The sequence below is a fragment of the Bubalus kerabau genome, chromosome 10 (assembly GCF_029407905.1).
Source record: "Bubalus kerabau isolate K-KA32 ecotype Philippines breed swamp buffalo chromosome 10, PCC_UOA_SB_1v2, whole genome shotgun sequence".
NCBI classification, from domain to species: Eukaryota; Metazoa; Chordata; class Mammalia; order Artiodactyla; family Bovidae; genus Bubalus; species Bubalus kerabau.
Window position 1 is genome coordinate 50702729 of NC_073633.1, and position 26483 is coordinate 50729211.

At 40.6% G+C, this 26483-nt stretch overlaps 1 protein-coding gene across 16 annotated transcripts in view; it reads left to right on the top strand.

The window, feature by feature from the left end:
• CSNK1G1 (casein kinase 1 gamma 1) overlaps positions 1-26483 on the top strand; it is a 153291-nt gene that overhangs the window by 118561 nt on the left and 8247 nt on the right. For 10 of the 16 annotated variants that reach the window (XR_008699233.1, XR_008699234.1, XR_008699236.1 and 7 more), the window contains 4 exons: positions 222-370; positions 1288-1392; positions 13632-13742; positions 21447-21553. Coding sequence is in view for 11 of the 16 variants with exons in the window: in XM_055537676.1 (XP_055393651.1) it covers positions 222-370; positions 1288-1392; positions 13632-13742; positions 21447-21553 (472 nt within the window). In the remaining 5 variants the exon portion in view is untranslated. Of the gene's footprint in view, positions 1-221; positions 371-1287; positions 1393-5731; positions 6321-13631; positions 13743-20319; positions 20375-20621; positions 21405-21446; positions 21554-26483 lie in introns of those variants that run through there. The other 6 variants (XR_008699237.1, XM_055537677.1, XM_055537678.1 and 3 more) reach the window with 6 other exon arrangements.

Sequence of the window (26483 nt, forward strand, 5' to 3'; positions counted from 1 at the left end):
TCTTAGTATCTCTAGATAAGGGTCCTCTCCAAAAAAATTTACATTTCCTCTTATTGTTATTTAAATCAAGATAGATTTTTATCACTTTGATTTGATCCATGAAACAAAAAACACATCAGTGGCAGATATAATCTGTGCAGGTACTCCTTGCCTGGTCCAGAGCTTCTCCCCACGGGAAGCATTCAGCTAACGAGCATGGCCTTTAACCTCTTTCCTAACAGAGGAGATGGCAACCTACCTGCGATATGTCAGGCGATTAGACTTCTTTGAAAAACCTGACTATGAGTATTTACGGACGCTCTTCACAGACCTCTTTGAAAGGAAAGGCTACACCTTTGACTACGCGTATGATTGGGTTGGGAGGCCTATTGTAAGTATCTTCTTTCTCCCTCGATCCCCTCAGACCAGCACTGCCTCACCCCTTGCCAGACTTTCTGCCTACATCTGTGGGGATAAAGCAGTCCTTTGTAGACTTTCCATTTACCAGCCTTTTCAGGGAGATGCCATATATTGCTCTCACTAGAGCAGTGAAGGAGTTACTCCTGCTGTGTTTTTAAGATTATGACCGCTATGACCTAAGATACCAGAATTTAAGTCAGGTTTTTAAAAATTCCTTCTTTATTTTTGGCTGTGCTGGGTCTTCTTGCTGTGCGCAGGCTTTCTCTAGTTGTGGAGAGTGGGAGCTACTCTCCGTTGCGATGGACTGGCGTCTCATTGCAGGGACTCCTCTTGCTGTGGAGCACGAGCTTCAGGGCACACGGGCTCAAAGTTGTGCTGCAAGGACTTAGCTGCCCTGCGGTATGCGGGATCTTAGTTCCCAGACTGGGGATTGAGCCCGTGTCGCCTGAATTGACAAGTAGATTCTTAAGCACCAGACAAGTCCCAAGTCAGTTTTTAAGAAGAAATTTAGTTTGAATGATCCAGGAGCTGGTACTCCATAAGCTGTTAAGGTACCTGACTTCTGTTGGACTGGAGCCCAATGCCTGAGGAAACTTCTGAATTTGCTCTTATAGTCTACGGTCCAAGGACTTGAGGGAATGCTAACAGTTGTCATTGTGGGATGTTCTTATTCTTTTCGAAGACGTGCTCCTCTCCAGTGAACTGTTGAGGACCAAACTGTCTCCCTTTTGTAGATAAGCAAACTGAGAAGGCAAGGTTTGAAACCGGCCTTTGTGTAATGATAATAGTAATAATAATGACTACTATTCTGTTAGAATGATGCTGTCCTTTGCAGAGTATTAAGTTGGACCTATTCTCCCCAATTGACTTTTTGTTGCATTTTTCCAGCCCACTCCGGTAGGGTCAGTTCATGTAGATTCTGGTGCATCTGCCATAACTCGAGAAAGCCACACACACAGGGATCGGCCATCACAACAGCCTCTACGAAATCAGGTATGTCTTGGGCCTTTATTATTTCAGAAATCCCGCTTCTTCATGACTAATATTAAAACCCAAATTCATTAGCTTCTCTGCTTAAGTGTATGTACTAAAATGAAAGAGAGCTTGCTGTTACTCACAGTTGTGGTGTAGCATTCTAGCATCCCTCAGGGTTGTGTAAGGCCACTGAGATGTGGCCAGATGTCTTACCCGAAGCATCCACACTAGAGAAGCTGGACCTGTCAGAATCTGTTGGCTGAAAGGGACAGTTTGCCACAGTTCCAAAGACACTGGATGGATAGACAGGTAACCCACCTTGGGTGTCATCTGTAGTCCAGTGTGGAGCTCTCACCCCGGCTGGTTTTTCCTTGGTGATTAAGAAGGGTGGGTAATTTGGACTTCCAGCTGATGTAGGTATGAACTGGCACCTCTACCCCACCTCTGACCTTGTGTCCAGGTTAATTTTATAGCCTGCCAGGATCTGGGCCTGTAGTGAAGACACAGCTTTGCTTTAGACCATTCCAGAGAAGGCAGCGTCATCTGTCCTTCAGTGTTCATGGTTTGGGAAATTAGTGGTTAAATGAGAGGTTTCTCTTAACCTGAAGACAGAGGAGGCAAACCACCAAAAAAAAAAATCAAATTTGACAGCATTGAAGAAAGGGATGACTGATTGGGAAGTAAATACGATAAATCCTTATGACATATATATTGTTAAGAGAAAAATCAGTACCTCAGTAAATAAAGAAGCACTGAATAATAAACAGATACACACACATAATCATTATCACCTATCAAATTAGCTTGTTTACCTTTATTCCTGACTTCACTGTTTTATATTTACAAACATTTTTACAATAAAATGCAAAAGTCACTTCTCTCACAGATGTACCTGTGAACACATGTATACCTGTGGCGGATTCATTTTGATATTTGGCAAAACTAATACAATTATGTAAAGTTTAAAAATAAAATAAAATTAAAAAAATAAAAATAGTATGTAGACTCCAGGTGCCCCCTCCAAAACAAAACAAAAAAAGTACTATATTGAGGTATATACACATGCACATACATACATATATACAGTGGAGTACATACACAGATACAGATAGACTCACCACTAAATACATACTTTTGGCAAAATGTGTGGCGTTTTGGGGTAAGAAAAAACATACAAAGGAAAGAATTCTACGTATTGGTGGATTAAGGAGAGAGTAGGTTGGCAAAAAAGATGAGGTTTAGCAAACTGTGCCTACTAGTTGGGTCTAGAGTTACAGACTTTAATCAGGGTACTTGGCTAGTGGCTCTATTTTGACTAACTTGTGATCTGACAGCAGAGTACTGTTGACTTCTGCAGTTCTCCCCTACTGCTCTTTTTGAAAATACTGAACTTTCCTGGTGATCCATTGGTTGAGACTCTGAGCTCCCAATGCAGGGGGCACAGGTTCAGTCCCTGCTCAGGGAACTAGGATCCCACATGTTGCCCAGTATAGCCAAAAAAGCTTTTTTTTTTTTTAAACAATAATAATAAAAACTAAAGTGTGTAGAGTGCACAGTTCAACTGACATTCTTACACATTGCTCTTGACTTCGCAAATTGTTACAAATTCCCTAGAAAGTAATTTGATAAAGTTATAAACTTCTCTGAAAGAATAATTTTACTTCTTAGACTCAATTGTAATAAAACAATTCAAGATAAACTGCCACAATGCCATTTCTAGCAGAGTTTTAGAAATGATCCACATATCCAATTATAAGAGGATGGTTACAGATCTGCTCAAATCTTTTATCAAATAAACTGGGTTGTAATAAGATGAATTGTAATGTATTTATTCAGTGGAATATTGTCTAGCCACTTAAAAAAATATTTAGGAAAACTTGTAGCAACCTGAAAAGGTTTTATGGTTGTATAGTAAAGAAATCACAGTACAAAATTAGAAATACCTCATGATTCCCTTTAGGGGAAAAGAAAATGAGGAAGTCAGTTGGAGGCTGCTGCTGTTGCTAAGTCGCTTCAGTTGTGTCCGACTCTGTGTGACCCCATAGATGGCAGCCCACCAGTCTCCTCCGTCCCTGGGATTCTCCAGGCAAGAACACTGGTGTGGGTTGCCATTTCCTTCTCCAGTGCATGCACGCATGCTAAGTCTGGTCGTGTCCGACTCTGTGCGACCCTATGGACAGCAGCCCACAGGCTCCTCTGTCCACAGGATTCTCTAGGCAAGAATACTGGAGTGGGTTGCCAGTTCCTTCTCCATAATTGGAGGAGATAATACCAAAATATTAAGAGGCTTATGGTTGGAAGTCATAGTACTGTGGGTAATATTTTTCCAAACTATACTATAATGAAGTTATGTTACCTTATAATGAAAAATACATTTAAATGGTAAAGGTATGAAAGAAACCTAAAAATGTTAAATAGTCAGTGAATGCATAACATATCTCCCTGCTTGTGTTTTTAGAATATTTGAAAACTAAAATATGTATTTCTTTTAGTTCCCCTTGTCATTTCTGCTTCAGTGAATTCATAATTAACGCTGCTCTTTTGAATGAATTTTAAAGGTATAGGTAAAAGAGGTGGTTGAAAACCTACATTGCCAGGATGGAATATGAGGTTATACCTCGTGTCTGAGTAAAAAGTACAGTGAATTTCAGTGTACTTTTAAGTGAAAGGTCATTAAACCAGAATATATAATTCAGAGATCTCATGTACAATGCAGGAACCTTCCTTTTGTAGAGTTGAGTCTTGAATGCTCGTGTGATTTTTTTTTCTTTTAGGGTTTTTCATATCCATGGCTGCTAAGAAATGTCCCACGTCAGTGCACGTTTTATACGTCCTTTCCAGCAGAATTCTGAGTTCTTGCTGGGTAGGATTCCCTCTGCACTGTGTGCTGTGGGTAAATGGATTCCTAGTGTCTGTTCAGCCTTTACACTGTGTCTTAGTGTGTGGTCTTATTGCTTTTGTTCCATCTTTTGGGCTGTTTCCTTATGCTTTTTTTTTTTTTCTTTTTTTTTTTTTTAAGACTATTCTTTTCAAGTTTTGAAATCACCAAAAGAAGAAAGTAAAATCTCTCCTTGAGAGAGATTGAAGGTATTTACTTTAGGTACAGCTAACCTTTTTTAAGCAATTTTAACTTAGTAATCTAACAGAAGACTTTCTGTGAAAAAATATGTCCTGGAGATACCAAAATATATAGGGAGTCCTTGTCCTAACGGAACTGACAAGCAGATAAGCCAAGTAGCCAGATGTCTTGTAACACAAGGCAAAATGAATGATTTATCTCTAGGGATTGGAAGAAGGAGACTTTTCGTCTGGTCTGAGCATGACAAAGAATTTGATTAAAGAAGCTGCACTTGAAAGGCTCTTGAAAGAAAGAACTGGGTGGAAATGAAAGAGGCATTCCAAGCAAAAAGGAAATATGAGCAACAATGAATTATCTGGTTCCATTTTGCTAAAATACATTCTGTGAATAAAGGAGACAAGGCTAGGAAAATAGATTGGAGCCTTTGGATAAATGTCCTGAAATATGGGACTGCTGAAGAGTTAGTATTTAATTTCAGTAGAGAATAGGTACTCGAGGGTTTTAAACTGAAGAGAGATTAGAGCAAAACTTGGCTTTAGAAATCTTTGACTTGTAAGGTGATAATAACCTAGCAGCCAGTATGGAGACCAATGAAGACAGAAATTCCCTTGAGAGGTAAAGGTGGACTATAATGGTGAAAAGTGAAATAAAATTGAAAAATAATGCAGGGAAATAATCTGTCAGAATTAGGAGCTCACATGTCGGGCGGGGTTGAGGGAGAAGGATGAGTCAGAGCTGGTGCTGTGCTTTCCAGCTGAAGGTGGATGGCAGGCAGAGAGGACGGCTCGCGGAAGAAAACCTGAGTGATCTTTGGAGATGACTTTGATGGTAATGCCTGAAGAGCCTGCTTATTCTGAATAAATCTGCCCATTAATTGTGTGGTAGGGGAGTGAGCCTGGGATTAGCAGTCTTTGTTTAGTTATCTACTTTGAGTAGAAGAAGAAGGATGATAAGCTCAGAACTTGCTTTTAGCTTATCCTGAGACTTAGGCTATAGGACATTTAAGATTTGGGGGGCCTCAGCTTCCACAGATGGTGAGTCTTGTAAGGACAAAGATTTTTGTTGTTTTGTTCACTACTATATCCCTAACACCTGAAAGAATGTTTGGAACAGAAGGCAGTCAAGAAATAATTATTTGAATGATAAATGAAATTTAATCTGTCAGATGAGAAGTTTAGATGAAATCAGATGTTTGTTTAAAATATAGATTTTTATTTACCCTTCCAAGAAAAAGAAATTTTAAACTTTTTTTTTTCTTCTTTTTTCTGTTTCCACCAGGAGTCATTCTGCCTTGTTTGGCAGTCAGAGTAGGGCTAGATTGTGTGCTCAAGGGGAAAGGTTTAAAGAAACACATCACCGACTTCCATCTTCCATAGTGATCTAATGGTTAAGAATTCACCTGCCAATGTAGGGGACACAGTTTTGATCCCTGGTCTGGGAAGAATCCACATGCCGTGGAGCAGCTAAGCCCAGGTGCCACAACTCCTGAAGCCTGTATACCTGGAGCCCTCGTTCCACAACAAAAGAAGCAACCGTAGTGAGAAGCCCACACACCATGACAAAGCGTAGCCCCCTCCTGCTACCACAGAGAGGTATCCCCCTCTCTGCCACAACTAGAGAAGGCCCAAGTGCAGCAACGAAGACCCAGCCATAAATAAATAAATAAATGTTTCTGAAAAAAAACAAAAAGACACAACAGGCTTTTGCTGCAAACCAAGTTCAGGATAATGTATTAGTTCTCCTCCATCACATTGGGAATTTTTTAGAGAAATTTTGCTTTGCTGGTCTATAATGTAGTTATATTGAATTGAATTGAATACTGTTTGGTTCCTAGATGCAGTAATAGATCCTAACCATGATGGCCAAAGAACTGCATTTAAACTCATCTGTATTGGATCTGTATTTTAAAACTATCTTAATACCAGATGCTTAAGAACAATTTCTTTGAACGTTAATTTACCCAGCTAGAGAATTGTAATTAAATCATGAGTTTGGGTAGAATAAATATTTCTAAAAGCTAAATCCATTCAAAAGGATCCCAACGGGTTAGTCATTTCTGTGATTTTACCCTGGGTGTTTGTCCTTTTTCAGTTCTAAAGACAGTCAGTCTTGCCATGACTCAGGTTCCTCTTAAAGAACTCGGTATTACCATTCATTAGGAAGACAGTGAAAACTTTTAATAGTTCTGCCTGTTTCTACCTGACAAAGCTTCCCTTGGATTGGCTGATGAAATTCGATCAGGAAGTAAGTCCTGCCAGTATCCAGACAGCTTCTCCTAACGTGCAGTGTGTGGTACTGTTGAAGGTTTTATGCAGTGTGTTTGTTCAACATGCTAAATATAGCATATTGCATTGACTGGCATGTGTGTGCAGCAGCACACATCCTTTCAGAGCTTTTAGCTTGTGACTGTCCTTACATAGGTAGATGCTACACAAATATATACTTCTGTGGTTCAGCAGTTTTGATAGTTTCCTTTTTCTCCCATAGATCCCTTTTATTTGGTAGATTTTCTGTAGGCATTTGAAGAAGGACTGCTTGGGCTAAAAGGAAGAACAGATCTGTTACAGAAGAACTATACAAAAAAAGATTTTCATGACCCAGATAATCACGATGGTGTGATCACCCACCTAGAGCCAGACATCCTGGAATGCAAAGTCAAATGGGCCTTAGGAAACATCACTGCAAACAAAGCTAGTGGAGGTGATGGAATTCCAGTTGAGCTATTTCAAATCCTGAAAGATGATGTTGTGAAAGTGCTGCACTCAATGTGCCAGCAAATTTGGAAAACTCAGCAGTGGCCACAGGACTAGAAAAGGTCAGTTTTCATTCCAATCCCAAAGAAAGGCAATGCCAAGGAATGTTCAGACTATAGCACAATTGCATTCATCTCACGTGCTAGCGAAGTAATGCTCAAAATTCTCCAAGCCAGGCTTCAGCAATAAGTAGACCGTGAACTTCCAGATGTTCAAGCTGGATTTTCTAGAAAAGGCAGAGGAGCCAGAGATCAAATTCCCAGCATCCGTTGGATCATCAAAAAAGCAAGAGGGTTCCAGAAAAACATCTACTTCTGCTTTATTGACTGTGGATCACAACAAACTGTGGAAAATTCTTAAAGAGATGGGATTACCAGACCACCTGACCTGCCTCCTGAGAAATCTGTATGCAGGTCATGAAGTAACAGTTAGAACCGGACAAGAAACAACAGACTGGTTCCAGATCGGGACAGGAGTACGTCAAGGCTGTATATTGTCACCCTGCTTATTTAACTTATATGCAGAGTACATCATGTGAATGCCGGGCTGGATGAAGCACAAGCTGAGGTCAAGATTGCCGAGAGAAATATCAGTAACCTCAGATATGCAGATGATACCACCCTTATGGCAGAAAGTGAAGAAGAACTAAAGAGCCTCTTGATAAAAGTCAAAGAGGAGAGTGAAAAAGTTGGTTTAAAACTCAACATTCAGAAAACTAAGATCATGGCATCTGGTCCTATCACTTCATGGCAAATATATGGGGAAACAATGGAAATGGTGAGAGACTATTTTGGGGGGGCTCCAAAATCACTGCAGATGTGACTCCAGTCATGAAATTAAAAGACACTTGCTCCTTGGAAGGAAAGCTATGACCAACCTAGACAGCATATTAAAAAGCAGAGACATTACTTTGCCAACAAAGGTCTGTCTAGTCAAGGCTATGGTTTTCCCAGTGGTCGTGTATGGATGTGAGAGTTGGTCTATAAAGAAGACTGAGCACTGAAGCATTGATGCTTTTGAACTGTGGTGTTGGAGAAGACTCTTGAGAGTCCCTTGGACTGCAAGGAAATCCAACCATTCTATCCTAAGGGAAATCAGTCCTGAATATTCATTGGAAGGACTAATGCTGAAGCTGAAACTCCAATACTTTGGACACCTAATGCAAAGAACTAACTCGTATCAGTCCATGGGGTTGCAAAGAGTCAGACAGTACTGAGTGACAGAACTGAACTGAACTGAAGAGTCATATTGACTGCCGAGAATTACTAAATTCTGCTAGACACAGTGTCCTACCCCTGATTATACTGAATCTTCAAATACTACTTACTCATTTTTATAGAAGCAGCATAAGTTTAAGGGAGAGAAAGTCATATCGAATTCTGAAGAAGATATGCCCCAATAAAAGTGTAATTTGGATTTGTTCTGTTTGTGACTGGACTCCAAGGCATTTGACTTAAGGAATATATAGCCTTAGAAAAATACACCGTGGTTTAGTGCTGTGATGCTTAATGAATGAAGCTTCTCATAAGCTTAGCTTTTCCAAAGGGGAGGTTAGGCCGGATTGCTAAGTAGGTGGTCAGAGATCTTCATAAAATGAATTCCTTTACTATTACTTTTTTTAAGTCCAGTAGCCTTAAAAAAAAAAAAAAGCAGCTGTTAAATTCTCAGTTCCTTTCCTTTCACAGAGTACTGCCTGGTTTTCAGTGAGGTTCAGTGTTTTCTAGTTTAAGGGGCAGATGTGTTTGTGCAGAGATCTCTTGCCTACTTCTGACCATGTGCGATTTCCTGACTGGCTGCCTATTGTCCAGCGGGAGCTCAGGTGTGGAGACTGCGCTCTTGCCCTACCTGCCTCCATCACAGAGCTCAGTGCAGAATGAGCCATCCCTCCTCATTGCTGGGACCTAAACTCCAAGGGGGTATTGCAAGAAACAAGTGCACAACTGAAATAGTCTTTTTCTCAGCTTCTCCCCTTCAGTGACGTCATCTCTGTGCTCACCTCTGCTCGCTCTTTTTCTCTTTTAATAGGGTCATACTGGAGTAGTTATCTGTCTGTTTATTTGTGGCTGCGCCGGCTCTTAGTTGCTGCTCTAGTTGCAGCGTGTGGGCTTCTCCCTGTGGAGGCGTCTCTCGTTGCACAGCGCCTGCAGGCTTAGTTGCGGCCCAGGGCCTAGTTGCCCCTCGGCATGTGGGATCTTAGTTCTCAGACCAGGGATCAAACCCATGTCCCTTGCATTGGCAGGTGGATTCTTTCTGTTTTTGTTGTTTTTAATATTATTTATTTATGTTTATACTTTATTTAACTTTGTTTTTGGTTGTGGTGGGTCTTCATCTTCTGTAGTTGCAGTGCGTGGACTTCTCACTGTGCTGGCTTCTCTTGCTGTGGAGCACAGGCTCTCTAGGCACACAGGCTTCAGTCGTTGTAGTGCTTGAGCTCCGTGGTTGTGGCTCACAGGCCAAGAGTGTGCAGGCTTCAGTAGCTGTAACTTGCAGACCCTAGAGCCTGGGCTCAGTAGTGTGGCACACAGGAGGGTGACTCTGCAGTAATCCTACCTAGATAAATCATCATTCCATACAGAACGTGTATTGTGCCATTTTGAGTAAGAATAAAATAAGATGTGATTAGAGAATTTCAAACCTTTAAGGATAGTTTTTGTGATTTTTTTTCCCCCAGAACTTCACAGAATCGATACCGCTGTCTCTATGGACCTATATAGTATTGGGCTTGGAAAAAATCCCCTCCAGATTGTTATCAGTGATGTTCTGATATCTCTGATATTTGATCAAGTTTGTAGAAATCAGGAACTCATTATTGGTACAGCTGACAGGTTGCATGTAAAAATCCCTGTCTGGCATAGGAAAATTGGTTCTGTTTCATGAGCTTTATAATATAGTATATTTAACATGCTGCATTAAAATTTTGAAAGTGTGGTAAAACAGAATGTAATCTAGTGTATTCATTACTAACCTTTTGGTACTATTTAATGTCTATTTTTGTTAATTACAGTTGAAGACTGTGATTATATAATGAAGTCTAGAAGATTGACATGGGAGGCAACTTTTGAAAGTATTTTAGGAGCCATAAAGTAAAATGGATGAGATCCATTTTATAGATGGAATCAAAATTAATTTCCCAAAATAACTATATAAGAAAAAATAAGATTTGGTGGTTTGTTCGCTACAACAGGAGGGATATTTGCCTGCCTTCTGCTTTAGAAAAATTGCCTTATCACCAAAAGAAATTTGAGATAATTAAAGCCGTAGACAGAGGTGGTTATCTGAGGTGTTCTCAGACTCTACTTTCTTGCCCTCCCATTAGTATCGTTCTTCCCACTGTCTGTCCATGAATCCCTCCCAAGTGGTTGTTCAAAGATGTTCACTTCCTCTGCCCTAGCAAAGGGGTGGTTTCAACTTTTTACACTAGGCTTACATGTTTTCCCTAAACTATTTTTTGTAGCTTTGCTTTTGATTTATGCTCTGCTCGGTTGCTATTTTTTGTTTGTTTCTATGTTCACCTACTACATAGTGAACCAAACATTTCCACGCAGGTAATACAGTCCCAGCTGAAGATTTTAAAGCGTTACCCCAAGGAATTCCCACTACTAGAGATTCCTGCTGGTGCCTTGGGGACTTACACACTCCGTGTGGACCTTTGTCTTTGAAATAATGCAGAGAGATTGGTTTTGTTGAATGACTCTCCTGATTGCTTTTTAGATAGACATGTTGCATGAATGATTTTTACCAATGAAGGGTTTACATGGTGACCTCCACTGGTTTGCTTGATACTTAACTGGCTCCTGTGCTGATTACGCCTGTCATAACTCCTGTGTATACAGCATCGCCTAGAGTACCTCTCAAGGACAGGTAGACTAGCAGAATGCTGTCGAGGTTGACATTCTTTGGTTTCGTTTAGCTTCTAGGCACTCAGTTGCTTTCTAAAACTGGCAGATGAATCCTTCTACTTACATCAGCTTCTAGATACCAGTCCAAGCCCTTATATTCTAGAAAAGAATAGCCGTAGAGTTTAGCATTATGGTGAAAGTAGTTCCCAGAGTAATAAACCAACAACCCTGAGTTCAGATCTCTCTCTTGGTTTTGCTGCTTTCAGTGGATACAGCAGGCATCAGAGGGCAGTGGGACAGTGCCATGTAGTCTTCACTTGTCACAGTGGAAGCATTAATGAAGCAATATCAAATGCCAGCGTTATTTTTCTCTCTTCAGAAGACAAATAGAACATTGCTTTGAGGATGGAGTGTAACTTTAAGGCCTTTGAAAAAATGTTGTGCTATTTTCATTTAGACAAAAATCTTAATTATTCCAACAAGTTACCTGTTTAGCTAGAATGAATATAAGCAAGTATATATCCCTGGGAATCAGATGGGTAGCATCAAATCAGACTTCTGATATGTATTTCAGGAAAAACAGAATTAATAGCTGATCCAGCTGCCTGAGGTTTTGTTAAGCTTAAAAGAATGAGTGTTTTCTATATGTTTCATTTGCCCTAAAAACAAATGCAAAACAGACTTTTCATGAGAGAAGTATTGCACTGAACATGTATCATAGAACTCAAAACAGCCATGAATGACTTAAAAATGTCTGGATGTTTTCTAAGCATTTAAATTTTTTGAGAACAAACAATTCTATATAGTAGTTTAGAAGCTTAAATAATCTACTTAAATATAAGAAAATTTATAAAGTCCTAGCAAGAACTGAAGAGACTATCACTAATAGATATTTAGTTATAGATATTACTTATAATATTAGAAGAACAGATATTGTCTCAAATCTCCAATAGTGGAATAAATTAGATTAAGCACTCCTAGGCTATGGATACTGGTTTATAACATAATTATGATTATGTTATAAACTACAGTCTTACTTTGGCAAAATTAAACATCTGAACCTCTCTTGGCAGGAGGGGGTAGGGAGATATTTGGGGCAGCTTTGATTCTCTCAAATATGATTGGCAGAATAAAACTAAACTTCTCTCTTGTTAGAGTATATAGCAAGCAAGTTAATACAGCTGCCTTCTTATAGAGGAATATCAGAAAACATGGCCAGCATCTTTTATAATGCTGTTACCCATGTGACTTCATACTCCATTAGTTAAGAAGATGAGTAAGTTGCAGCTGATATATGGTGCCTTTTTTGGGGGGAGGGGGTGGGCAAAGCCTTTTTGTGATTTGTAGATGAGCTTAAAACTACTCTTTGTCAATGAGTTCCAGAAGGGGGTGAGTGAAAAGGAACCTCAAACTACTACTATTTCAGTCTCCCCCCCACCAACATTTTTTTTTAACGAATACAGCATTTATAGCTATATTTCTAATATTTATAGCATCCTTACTGGTTTTCATGCAGAGCAGCAGTATCACATCCCAACCCCTGCTGCTGTTAATATCAGCAGCAATTAAAATTTGATTTACTAATCCCTCATTTTTCATTTTTGTAGAGTCTTAGGACTGTTGCAGCTGAGCACCATAATGTTAACACCTCCTCAGCCATCTGGTACAGGGGAAGAGGCACCTAAACAGACTCTTAAGAACAGATATGACATATGAGCAAGATTAGAATAGTGTGAGATCTAAAAAACAGGTAAAGAAGGAATGAAAAGAGCCTGACTGGCAGCAAAGTTTGAAAACAGAACCCAATGAGATTTTGAATCAAAAGCCCTCCTTTTGCTGGGAAAAGATCTGCCTTTTGTTTTTTAGAAGAAAATAGTTTATGTAGTCTTATCTAAACTTTTTCTAATTCCAGACTGGAGACTGATAACTAGAGGAATCTGAGGAACATTGTAGCCTTATTTTCCCTCATCTTTTCATATTCTTGACCTCTGAACCTACTTTTGAAGAGAGACTTGGCTCATCCTTTTAGAGAAGAAAGCATATTCCCGCTACTGCTCATTTTATATTAGTTGAAAGTCTTCTGGAAGTTTGAGAGTAGTGGGCTCCCTATTCAAGGAAAAGACTTACTATCTTAATTCCTAGCACTTGAAATTTTCTGTATTGACTACTACCTATTTAGGTAGATCTTTAATCAGTGAAATGATTTAAGTATGATTATTCCTTTGTGCAGCAATCCAACTTTCTGAATTTGGTCTGTTTAGTGGCTATTGAAGTTTTACTAATATGGAAACTAAAAGATAATTCCAGCTTTTGATAGATTCTCTTTTTTTTACCTCCTCTTGTGGTGATTATTGTTTTTCTGTGTCTCGGCAAGGTTGGTATGTTAGAGACAGTTATGTGTTGACTTGTTACGCTGAAATAAATGTAGCCAAGCTTTTTCTCAGTGCTTTGCAGCAGTTGTTAGTTCAAAATCCAAAACAAAAACAAAACCTGAAGGGACACTAATGTACTTGATTTTGTAATTGCTTGCTGTTGCTTCACCTTTCCTTCCATATCTTGCTCTCATGCTTCCTAATGCCTGAGCAGACTGCATCGTCAGAGCGCCGAGGAGAGTGGGAAATCCAGCCGAGCCGGCAGACCAATACCTCGTACCTGACGTCTCACTTGGCCGCAGACCGCCATGGGGGATCAGTGCAGGTACTGACTGCCTTCTTTGCCTTCTCTTGGCCCTCCCAGCTTGGCTGGTAGAATGTTGGCTTGCTTCTGAAACTCAGGTTCCTTTAGAATGGAGTCTCACAGTAAGGTTGAGCTGCTCTTATGGTTAACTGCATATCTCTGTGCTGATTTTCTACTGAGGTGCTTTGTAAGAATCACTTGTTGAGATGATTGCTGGTTGTTGTAATTGACTAAGAAATATGTATATGATTTCTGACACTAATTTCTGGTGAAATGCATCCTTCAACCTTGATCCACTCATGATAGACCATAAAATAATGTCAAGGTAGAAGTCTGTTAGTGTCAGGTCTGGGAACTGTAAAGATCTGAGCCATTTAAAATAAGTATTTTGAGGATAGAGGACTGCATATGTAGCTCATCCTATGATTATATGTGCCGTAGCACATAAAGACAAATTGTTTATTGGACTCACTCAGCTATTTATGACTGGGAACTCAAGGAGTTGAGCTTTGTTCTTTTTTCCCTTCCTCAAATAATTATTTCTGATTTCCTTTGGACTATTTTGAATCTTTATTCTCTCTCACACTTAAGAACATCTTGTCTCTCTTAACTTTTCACACATGTCACTAGTTTAATAATCTTAACCTGATTGTCTTTCTCATACTGGTAAGTGACGGCACCAATTGGGGCACACAGGTGAACCCAGAGCTACCAAGTATAAATTCTTATTCTTAAAAAGGGATAGGTAAGACTTTTGCATAAAGAAATGCATCTTCTAGGCTGATTATTTAAGATACATCTGTAAATGGACTGACTTACTGAAGATCATGTTATTCAAAGGACAGCTTTGATCTGCAAACCAAAAATGTTCTCATAGGAGCATCTAGGTAAAAATGATGGATTGAAGACAACCCCGTCTGAAATAACACTAAAAGAATGATAAGGAGGTTTTTTTAAAGGCATAAATCCATATAAGAATGGAGAAAACAGACAAGGAGGCAACAGCAATCAAACGTCAGAAGCTGGATAGCAGATGGGCAATTATTAAATGACTTAGGAGTCCCAAGAAAATAAAAGTCTGAACCAATACAAGAGAAAGCTAAGAGACTGTTTACACCGGGGAGTCCCCAAAAGGCTCAGAAAGTGTGGAGAGGCATGTGCTAAAATGAAGAACATTGGTTTAAAGTCTGTTTAAGAAGCCAGAGATCCCTACTTGTCCTCTACAGCAAAGACCAAAGATTATTCTTTGGAGAGGGCAAAAAAAAAATGGTCCCTGGGGCTTCCCTGGTGGTCCAGTGGTTAAGACTTTGCACTTTCAATGCAGGGAGTACAGGTTCTATCTTCTATCCCTGGTCAGGGAACTAATATCCCACATGCCATGCAGCATGGCCAAAAAAAAAAAAAGATGGTCTCTGGATTAGGAGATACAAGGCACATTTGAGGGTGGAATACCATACTGGAAAGGGGGAGATTAAATGAATGTGTGCATACTGACTGCCTGCTTTCCCATTTAGTACTTAAGAATGCAGACAGTCAGGTGTGTACCTTAAAGGTATGAGCTTGAGTCAGCTCTGGGGGATCTAACCACCCCCAGAGAAAACATCTGAGCCTACTGACAATAGGGTTTCCCTAATGAATTGGACATCCACATCATTCTGCTATGAGATCATCTTAGAAATCCCATCTCTGTACTCACAGTGCCAGTTTACTTTCTCCCACTTTTAAATAAGAGCAAACATTCAGGGATTATCAGACTTCTGAAGAAAACCCTTAAAAAGAGACCAGAAAGAGCAGCAACAGCAACAGAAAAAAGTTATTAAAAACCTCATAGAAGATATTGCTACTGTGAAGCAAAGACAGGACGCTACATTTAAAAGGAATATTCTAAGAGCAAACAAACCAAAAAAAAAGAGAGAGCTTTTGGAAATTAAAAACATAATAAACAAAAAATTAAAACGCAATTATCCTTCAATTAAAAAATAAATACATTAAAAAAAAATTAAAACGCAATAGTTGGGAATTCCCTGGCTGTCCAGAGGTTAGGACTCTGCGCTTCAGGGAGCATGGGTTCGATCGCTGATTGGGGAACTAAGATCCCACCTGCCAAGTGGTGTGGCCCAGAAACAAAAAGCTCAGAACTTTGGAAGATAAAGTTGTGAGGAAGTCTCCCAGAAAGTCAAGCAAAGAAAACGAGATAAAAATAGTAGGAAACAACGTAAGATTTAAGAAGAGACCAGAATGTCCAATTTCTAAACAATGGGAGTTCCAGAGAGCAGAGAAAGTGGAGGGGCAGAACTCATGGACAAAATAATTTCGCACATATCAGAGACTTGTTTCCAGGTCAGAAGGCCCACCAAGTGCCCAGCATAAATGGATGGTGAAATCACATCAAAGTATATCATTGTGAAATTTCAAAACACTGAGGACAAAGAGCAAATCCTTCAAGCTTCCAGAAAAAGAAAACAGTCACGTGCAAATAAAGGACCAGAACTTAGTATAGCCTCAGGTTTCTGAACGGCAGTGCTGGAAGCTAGAAGGCAATGAGCAATCCCTTCAAAGCTGAGAAAAAGTGATTTCCTACCTAGAATTCTGTACTTCTGCAAACTGTCAATTCTGGTTGGAATATGTAATAAAGACATTTTCAAAAATCTGTGGTTCCAGTAATTTTACTTCTCATGCACCCTTGTGAAGCTGTAGGAGGATGTGTGCTATGAAAATGAGTGAATCAACCAAGAAAGAGTAAACATGGGATCCAGGAAACGAGATCCAACTCAGGAAAACAGCAATGTAAAGACAGGCGGCCCTAGGCTGACAGCTGTCTTCCAGTAGAAGAGGGCAGCCTGTCCTAAACAGAGCTGGCCAGGAGGCCTGGAGAGCAATTTTATCAGTTAACTCAATGGCAAACAAGAAATCATACAGGGAAGAAAAGATAACTATGGTACACTGCATGATACAGCTGTAAATAGCCTTTAATTGTTGTAAACACTAAGAATTGATTTAGTAATTACTGTATAAACTTTAATGGGGGAATAAAAAGATAAAAAAGGTGAATACACTGCCTAAAAATAACAAATCAAGATGCATGTTATTCAGAGATATGGAAGCGAAAAACAAAGGAATCAGCTATAAAGGAAAGGGAAATGGTGGCGTGGAGGAAAGAGATTATTGTTTTTCACAAGTATCTGAGTATAAATATTTGATTCTTTACCCAATGTTCTTGTATAACTAATAAAAATAAAACCTAACAATTTAAAAATATATATGTAAATATATATACACACATGTATCAGTTTCTGATTATCTCATTTGCAAAAATTTTTAAGTTTAATAATAGCCAATTCATCTAGTGTTGTTGAAACGTGAGTTTCAACTATTATGGAGGTAATTTGGCAATACCTGTTAAAATCTTAAGTATCTACCACTTTTGATCCAGTGAATCCAGTTTCAGATAAATAGTCCTCAAAAAAGTACAGGGAAAAAAAATATACAAATAGTAAAGATACATATTTTAGAACAATGCTGTTAAGAGATTTAATTTTTTGTATGAGATGTAATTTAAAATTGTCTAATAATCACTTGTTAAAAAATAAAAAGAAGCAGGTGAAACTAACCTTAATAATAAGTCTTTGAAACCTAGTTTGTATTTTACACTTACTGAATATCTGAGTTTAGCATTAACTAAACAAATATAATACTTCCATACTATGGAGAGACAGATCTCTGGATGTCGTGGGAAATGGCCAAAATATATTGTGGAAAAAGCATCCCATCCAACAGTATGTAAAATTTGGCTTCCCTCTTAGCTCAGTTAGTAAAGAATCTCCCTGCAATGCAGGAGACCCTGGTTCAATTCCTGGGTTAGGAAGATCTGCTGGAGAAGGGATTGGCTACCCACTCCAGTATTTTTGGGCTTCCCATGTGGCTCAGCTGGTAAAGAATCCACCTGCAATGCAAGAGACCTGGTTTCAATCCCTGGGTTGGGAAGATCTCCTGGAGAAGGGAAAGGATACCCACTCCATTATTCTGGCCTGGAGAATTCCATGGACCATATAGTCCATGGGGTCGCGAAGAGTCATGGACAGGACTGAGCAACTTTCACTCTCTTACTTTCACTTCTGTCCAAAAAAATGGGTCTAAAATTGTTTGAATTAAAATATATAGGAGATATAAGGGCATATGACTAAGAACGACATTTAACGTTTAGCTAATATTCACTTTGCTCAAATCTTTATAGTTATTTACAACTCTTACTAAGATCAGTGTTATTCCAATTTTATAGATAGGGAAACTAAAGCAGAGAATTCCAAAATGTATTAGTTTTGAATTATCAAATGTATTAGGATTGAAATGTTGGTTATCAGCTAAAGTACTGCTTCCTTTGGTACACAACTCTTGATTTTTCTTCATGGTAACAACTGAAAAGCAGGGCTTATAACTCAGATCTCTCAGACTCTTAAAAGGGATGCTACCAATATGAAGGGCTAAAGTTCAAAACAGTACTTCACATTAGTCTCTTTCATGGATAATTCTGTATTAATTACTTTGGTCTTAAACGGGATATAGCCAGAGAAATGTGAGATTAATATTATTAATAGTGATTACAGCAAAATAAATTGCCAGTGTTCGAGGTATACAAATAAAGCCTACTTTTAAATTAGGTTATTCTAAAATAATCAATGGAAAAGTATAAATGATAGTTTCAAATACTTAATGATTTGTTACATCGTTAGAGTTCTTCACAGTTTTTCAGATTGCTTTCCTAACTATTATTATGTTTAACTGCCATAGTAATTATGAGGTTAATAGAACCAAAGTGGTTATTGGCCTAGTCTTACAGAAATAGAAACCAGGGCTCACAGAGAATGCTGACAGTCGAGAATCCAGCTCTTTGGTCACCTCCACCAGGTGTTTGTTCCACCGCACACCTAGGCAACAGTCCCGTGGTTTGACAAACTGTACCTCCAACCTGAAATAATTAAGCGTATGCTCTAGAGGTCCAGGTTCGTTGCCCTTGATTCCCAAGTATATTTTAGATGCAGTTAAGTTTAAGGTTAGACAGTTGATGATAGAGTTATCATTTGTGCCTGATTTGTTTGAGACCAGATACTCATGGATGCAGACAAGATGTCTAGTCTGTAAAATGGGGCACCCAAGGACATTGCTTGTGGGTCACGGGGCAGCACAGTGAGGAGAAGTTAGAGAGTACGAGACGCGTGAAATGCTGTAAGCAAGTGCCATGGCCCAGCGTCACCAGGTGGTTCGCAGTGTGGTGCTGACTGTCGCTTCATTATGTCAGTGGGGCCAAGATGTTTTATTTAACATCTCATCTAGTTTCTGAATTGTGTATTGAAAAACACGGTGTGACCTCTCCTTGTGCCCGCCAGAAGCATATGTAGGCTGAGGAAATTACCAGGACAACAGTGGCAGGACTGCAGTTCTCCAGGCGACAAACCTTCTCTCCTCAACTTTTCATTTTTGTTGAAACTTTTCATTTTCCCCAATTTTTCATTAGGAAATTTTAAAATCTATAGCAGAGTTGAAGGGGAGATGCAGTGAGCCTATGTGTATCCTTAACTAGATTAACAAATGATTGATTTTTGCCATATTTTCTTTAACTCAGGAGGAGGGTGTTTTTAAAGTATTTGTAAGTACATTTCAGCCCAAAACACTTGCGCCTGCGTCTCCTTAGAATGAAGCCATCTCTCATGCGACCAACACCACCACTGTCATATATAGAAAATTAATAATTCCATAATAGCTCGTATACAGTCATACCACATTTCCCCCAGTTGTCTCCAGAATTTATTTTATAGTGTTGTGGATCTGATTAGGGTTCATGCATTGCATTTGGTTGTTATGCCTCTTCAGTCTCTTAATTTCTTTTAATCTATAAAGATCACCTCTGTGTTAACAAAAAAAAAAAAAAGATTTTTAGACATATCTTTTTTAAAGAGAATTTAGACTTGTCTTATAGAATGTCCTGCACTTTGGATTTTCTTATTTTTTTCCATCATACTTAAGATTCAGATAAATTTTTTTTTGCAAGAATACTATATAGATAATACTATGTAGTATTCATTATATCATATCAGGAGATAAATCAGGTTAGGTGGTTTCATTGATCAGAGATGCTAAATTTGATTGCTAGCAAATTTTGGGTCTTCCATGGGTAAGTCCCGGTTTAATGTCGTATGTTTCCTTGACTAACTGTACAGCATTGTTAATAATTTTTTAAAGCTTATGTTGATGTAATTAGTAAGAATAATAAATACTTCTAGTTTAGAAATAATGGTGGGCAAAGACTGCTGATAAGTTGTAGTCACCTTGTCTGCCCTTTCCTTTTTGAATAAATACCTCAAAGATTCCTTAGACTAAACATTTCCCTCCACCTTCCTTTTTATGTGTGCAGGAAATTTTTAGATTACTCCCTCCCAGCTCTAGAGGGAGATAAAAGTAAACATATATGGAGGGAGAATAACAGTACTGTGAATGTTTATTGAGCCATTATCATGTACCATGAGACTGGGCTAAGCACTTTCTATGGATTATCTGCACAGTAACCCAATTAGGTAAGCAGCATTGTTTCCCCATTTTGCAGATTAGGAAGCTCAGGCACAGAAAGAGTGAGGATCTTGCCCAAGGACCCACAGCAAGTAAGTGGTGGAGCTAGGGTTCAAATCCAGGGCTGAGTAAGTCTAGAGCCCATTTCTTACCTACCGTGCTGTGCTGTCTCCATTATAGAGACCGGGTATTGTACCAGACATGGTTTCATGCATTTTCTTGTATAATTCTCACATCAGTCTATAAGCAACAGTCTCATATAGATGAAAAGTTACTTACCCAGGGGCATATGATATCTGAACCATTTATCCTGTTTTGTGGTTCTCTCCCATGTTTCAGCCAAGATCTTTAACAGCAGAGTGGTTTGTCCAGCGGGGTCCCTTTTCCCACTTCCCAGCACCCACATAAGCAGGAATCATGTGCTGGAAATGAAACCAGGTGACAGAAGCAGCTGCACAAGCAAGAGAAGCCTGATCGGTTCCACATTAACCAGATGACAGGAGTGAGAGCCTTCAGTTACAGTTCGGGGACCGTCAGTGAGAAATGGGATGACGCTGAACCTGAAATAAAGGTTGTTGACATAAGACCGGTCCTCCAAGGGAAAGTGTTTCTTACTGTCTGCCCTCTCACACAGGGAGGATGCGGCAGTCTTGTTTGAGTAACTTCAAACCGAAGGTCCAAAGCTGTGAAGAAATTTCTGAAGGAAAGTGTGACTGCTTATAGTTTTCGATGCTTAGTATTGATTTCCTCTTTAGATTTTTTTTTTAACATCATCACTGAGTCTGTATATAATTATACCATAATAAGCTGAGAGGAATAGAATTAGAGGCAGTAATACCAACTATTTTATAGGATTTCTGTGAGGATTAGATTTACACACACACATACAACACAACACAATGTAGCAAGAGTTCCTAACACAGAGCAGGCATTCAGTATGAAAGTTGTCATAGTTAGATGAGTTTTGTGTTTTCACATGATATGGGTCCGGGCACATTCCCTAAATTAGGACATTTGGCCCCCCAGCCCAGAAAAACAAACATTCGAAACATTGCCTGGCTCTTACCCAAGCTAGAGACCAGAACTCCCTTAGTGAGCCTCTCTGGCACTGGCAGGAGGCTCCTGTTGCCATGGCATCTGTCACACTCTGTGCTTCTGTTTCAGGTGGTTAGCTCAACCAATGGAGAGCTAAATGTCGACGACCCCACGGGAGCCCACTCCAACGCACCCATCACAGCTCACGCCGAGGTGGAGGTAGTGGAGGAAGCTAAGTACGTTCATCTTTCAAGGGGGCTTTTTAGTTATAGGTTGAAAAATCTTTTCTCTGTCTTTTCCTCTGGTGTGCTGCTCATTTCAGACTGGATTCCTCATGCTTGTGCCCACTGCTTTCTTCCTTTGACCATTTTATTTTGTGCATGGTACCTTAGCTGCTGCCACCCTTCTTTAGCTGTGATTTCTGGGAGGACAGTCACTTTTTCTAGTCCACATGGATGAAAAGACATAGTGACCTAAAAGGATCATGGTATAAAAGCTACACCCAAGAATAGTTACAAGCCTCTTGGGGGCCCTGGAGCCTCTTGCTCCCTAAGGGACAGAGAGAAAAATCTGCTTGTCTCACCATGGGCCATGCTGACCAGCCTTTGATTTCTGGTTCTTGGCTAACCACTCTATATCTGTAGTCCTAGACAAGGGCCTCAGAGCCCTTGTGTTCTCAAAGTATTCTGAATTCAGAGAGACTTGGATTAGTCAGTTTGCACCTGTTGAATGAGTGAGCCTGGGAAAGGAGAGGAAATCACACTAACCCCAAGAGGGTGGGGGAGCCCCTCTTCCCTTTTCTGCTTCTCTTGCATGTGACTGCCTTGCCCTTCCCATCCCACTGGCCTCTAGCGCTCTCTGCATGGTCTGTGTTTAAACTCTTAGAAAATGGGGTCGAAGGTGAAATACTGCTGATTCTGCTGCAGAAGTAGCATCTCCATCACTACTTTCCCTTTTTGTCCCAGCCTGAGTTCAGGTCCAGATTTAAGCTCCAGTACAACACTAGGTAGGGAGAGAGAAGTCCTTCACAGATTAGCAACTTCTGCCACACCCATTATGGATGACTTTTCTTATAAGCTTGAGAACATGCAGGCTGTTCCCATATCTCGTTCTCAGAAGCAGGCAACATATCTATAATGATACTGTGCCTTAAATGATCTTTTGAGCCTCCAGATAGCCAAAGTACCAGCCGGAAGATGTTTGTGCCTCTGTAGGAGGCAGTAAGAGTCTAATCAAGGTCTGCATTCTTCCTTCTAGATGTCAGTACAACTTTGCATGGTTGTTCCCCTGCCCATTCCTGTGCTCTGCCGCCCATCTCTGTGATGAACTCACTTTGCTTTCAAAGGTCCTTTCCTTTAGAAGCCAGGGCTTGAGGATTCCTACCCAGTAGATAGGGGGCTATTCACACAAAGAGACAAAAAGACTTGGACTCTTTTGCTGAGTCCCTGCTCACTGTAGGTAGCTTCAGATAGCCCTCTCCTGGTGAAAGTAAGGCCCTCATATACAGGGAGGGCAAAGGAGGGGTTTAAAGTCAGGAGGAGACCATTTTCAGTAAGGAAACATGCTCCCTATTCTCAGGGACTTTGGAAGTTTTCATGGTACTCAGTATTTCCCACGACAGAACTTCATTCTCCCAGATATACAGTGTGGTTTCTGAGCCCTCAACCTTGGCTGCGCCTTTGAGTCTCCTGGGCCACGTCAGAAAATACAAGTGCCTGAATCCTGGCTCCAGAGATGCTGGTTTCATTTATCAGGGATATGACCTGAGGTGATTCAGATGCATAGCTGAGGTTGGCATTGTCTGAGCCGAAAGGTGGCTGCACCATTCCTCCCCTCCCACCTCACTCCCAATCCACTGCTGTGGCTATTACTCTGAAGGCTAGGTGAGCTCTGGATTTACTACTGTGCTCTGAACACCAGGATAGAATGGGCTTTAGTCTTATAATATGCCCTGTACAGATTTATCTTTGAACCAGTTTATTTCATTTCATTTTGGTAAATGTGTACACTAATTGTATATGTGAGTGTGGTGTTTGTGTTCTGTGTAAAAGATAGGGGACCATTCACACAAAGAGATTTCAATCTGGTATGTTCTGTTCTGACATAATCTAAATTCCAGGACATAAAGAGCGTTTAAAGCCTCCCCATTCAGCAAAAAGGACCTCTGCCAGGTTCGAGCCTTCTGAAAGGTGTGGAAACCAGAGGGGAGTAATCGTATTTGACCAAATGTCATCCAAAAGCCTGGCTTAGGACATGTTGTGTGCTGATTTCCCCAGTGATTTCATGAGCTGCCAATCCATCTTGCCCAGAGAACTGTCAGGGCACAGCCGTGTGTTTTTCTTTGTGGCTTTTTATGTATGAGGGGAGTAGTGGGGGGAGCCATGTGTCCACCTGCCTGATCGATTTCATGGGAAGAAGTCACAGCTAGGGAAGCACAAGACTCCCACACCACTCCTCAGTGCACACAGCTGTGACGCCATTTGTCCATGCAACCTGCTTGTGGAAGAAGAGGGGGCTGTTGCTTTTAGATTAAGGTTCCACGAGGGTCCTGAGCAAACAGTGTGAAACCTTCACGTCCAAGCTTTTGATTCTGGGTTCCTCACCCAGCTTGCTTCCTGTAAAGGAGGAAAGAGCAAGGTCTTGTTTCTTTGTACTATAAACAAAATGAATGTCTATCTTACATTTCGCTCTAGGACGCATCCTTGTTTAAGTGTGATTGAAAGGGTAGTGAGGCAAGGCAGCTTTTAGGTTGACTTTTGTAAGAACACAGGAGTTTTTGGTTATCCACTGACTTTAGCTACAACTTGGCACATGTGGACCTCATTTCCCCTGAGAATTAACAAGAATGGGATTTAGGCCCTTTTCTGGCAGTTATAACTTAATCCAGAGCAGCAGTGACCCTGCTTGTTCTCTCCTAATAGGATAAAGTGTCTCTTAAGCCTGTTTTCCCCTCTAGAGGAAGAGCTAACTGCTGGCCTTTTTGGTCAGGCATGTATGTTGGTCTTACAGAAAGGCCAGGGACTTCTCTTTCCCTCAGAATATTTGGGAGATCAGCTTAACAAATTGCATGGTATGACGTGACGTGGGAATCAGAATGACTCGGCCTTGTGCCTGTTTGGATTCATACAAGCAGGATCATATGCCCTTTCTCCTGCTCCCTTTCTGGAAGTTGCCCAGGAAAGCCCACTCTTGAGGCTCCCACCAGCTGTTTCAGTTTTGCCTTAGACCTCACTGAGCCCCAGCTCCCACCTGACGCTTCTGTCGGGCACCTTCCCCTACCCCCTCCACTTCAGTGTGGGGACCAGGTGGCCTGGGCCTACTCACCCTGCCTTGACCGAGGAAGAACCTAAACACAGACACATACTGCATGTTTGCATGGCTCACAGGGAGTCGCTTTCCTCTCACCTCTGTGGACTAATATCTCTCTTTCTCTCTCTTCCTTTCTGTGTTTTTCTCTTCACACACTCTGTAGCTGCCTGAAAATGCTCAACCTGTGGTGAGTCCCTCTCTCCAGTTCACATGCTCGGGGAGTGGACCAGGCTAGGTTGGGATTGGCAAAGCCAAACAAAATGCCTCAGGAACACTGAATGGCTTCCGTATGCCACCTTGTGCTGTCCCCACCCAGGCCGGGGCACTAGATCCACAAGGTGGTGATGGGCAGGCCTGTACCTGGGAATTCATCTGTTCCCTCTCTCCTTTCAAACCCACCACACTGCTGCCTCTTCCTGTCAAAACAGTATCCCACAGTATCCAAAATTATCTCTTCATTTTCAGCTGAGCAGATTTTTTTTCTGAAATTAACACAGCCAGATATTATCAGACAGAGAGGGACAGAGGTAAGAAGACTGAGTTACTATATCAGTTGTATAATCAGAATCTAGTTAGTTACTCCTCACAACAGTCATCGCCAGATAATCTCACATTCTGTGGCTTGGTCTCTTAACCTTGAAATTAGCAGCTTTGGAAAAATCTATGACTTTTTTTTTTGGTTTAGCTGGTTTTTCCATCTGTAGAATATGATTCTCTCTGAGTAAGAGAACTACTTCTTAGGGGAAAGATGGACATTTTGTTGTTGCCGTTTTTAGTTTTTTGTTTGTTTTTCATTTACTGTCTTTTTTTTTTTTTCCTGCTTTTCTCTCCTTTTCCCTTCTTATAAGCATTTAGTGGGCCATGGACTGACTTGACTAATGAGATATTGGGGCCTCTTGTTTGCACCCTCAGAAAAGGTTCCTTGAATGCATTTTTAGTTACAGCATGAGGTGTACTAAAGGGGAAGCCCTAAAGATTCTATGTTGGCTGAGGCACATTCTTGCTGGAAGACAGAGTGCCCTTCCCACCTCTCTCCCTGGACACGGCCTTGACTTTCCAAGTGCTTGTGAGCTGTGGTCTGTTGCGGTCTGGAATCCCCCCCACATTGTCTGCACGCATGGGATCATATTCTGTGTGGTGGTTACAGTCTGCTGGACTCTGTTCTGCCTTGTTTCTACTGTCTTCAGTGACTGGGTTGGGCACCAGTTTTTACCAGTCTAAGCCAAGTTGCCTGCAGGGTTTCCCCAGTAGCAGGGTGTATTGAAGATGACAGTTGGGTTTGGTGGAGATAGAATTTGTAGTATTGCAATACCAAGGGGTACATTTGGCCTATTTATTTACCAGACATGTGTCTGTGTAATCTGACATTGTCATGGTCGATACTTTCCTGTGAGATGTCAGTCACACGATCCTAACTGCAGAGGGCCTATCGTGTGCTCGTCTACTCTATGTTTGGAACTCTAGGGGGTCCCAAGGCCTTCCCCAAAGAGCTTAGGTGCAATCTGCCTGGAGAGGTAAGACATACATGCTTGAAAGGCCACATGTTATTGTCCCTTGAGAGGTCAGTGTCAACAGGGATGGTTAAGGAAGACGATGGATACTGTGCGGCTTAAACCTAGCATTAGAGCAAAGGAAGGGTGTACCAGTACAGCAGAGAAGCATAATACAGGAATAGCTGAAGGGAGAGCGAATCAAAGAATCAGCTGGAAGAAAACCCAAGACCCAAGAAGGGTTCATCACTTGTCTTTCATCGTCTTCTGAGAATAAGACATCTGTATGGAGTCAGTCAGTGGACTGGTCTGGTGTCTGACAAAGTTTTACAAGTCCTATTGCTGGTAGTCCCCACAGAAACCAAAG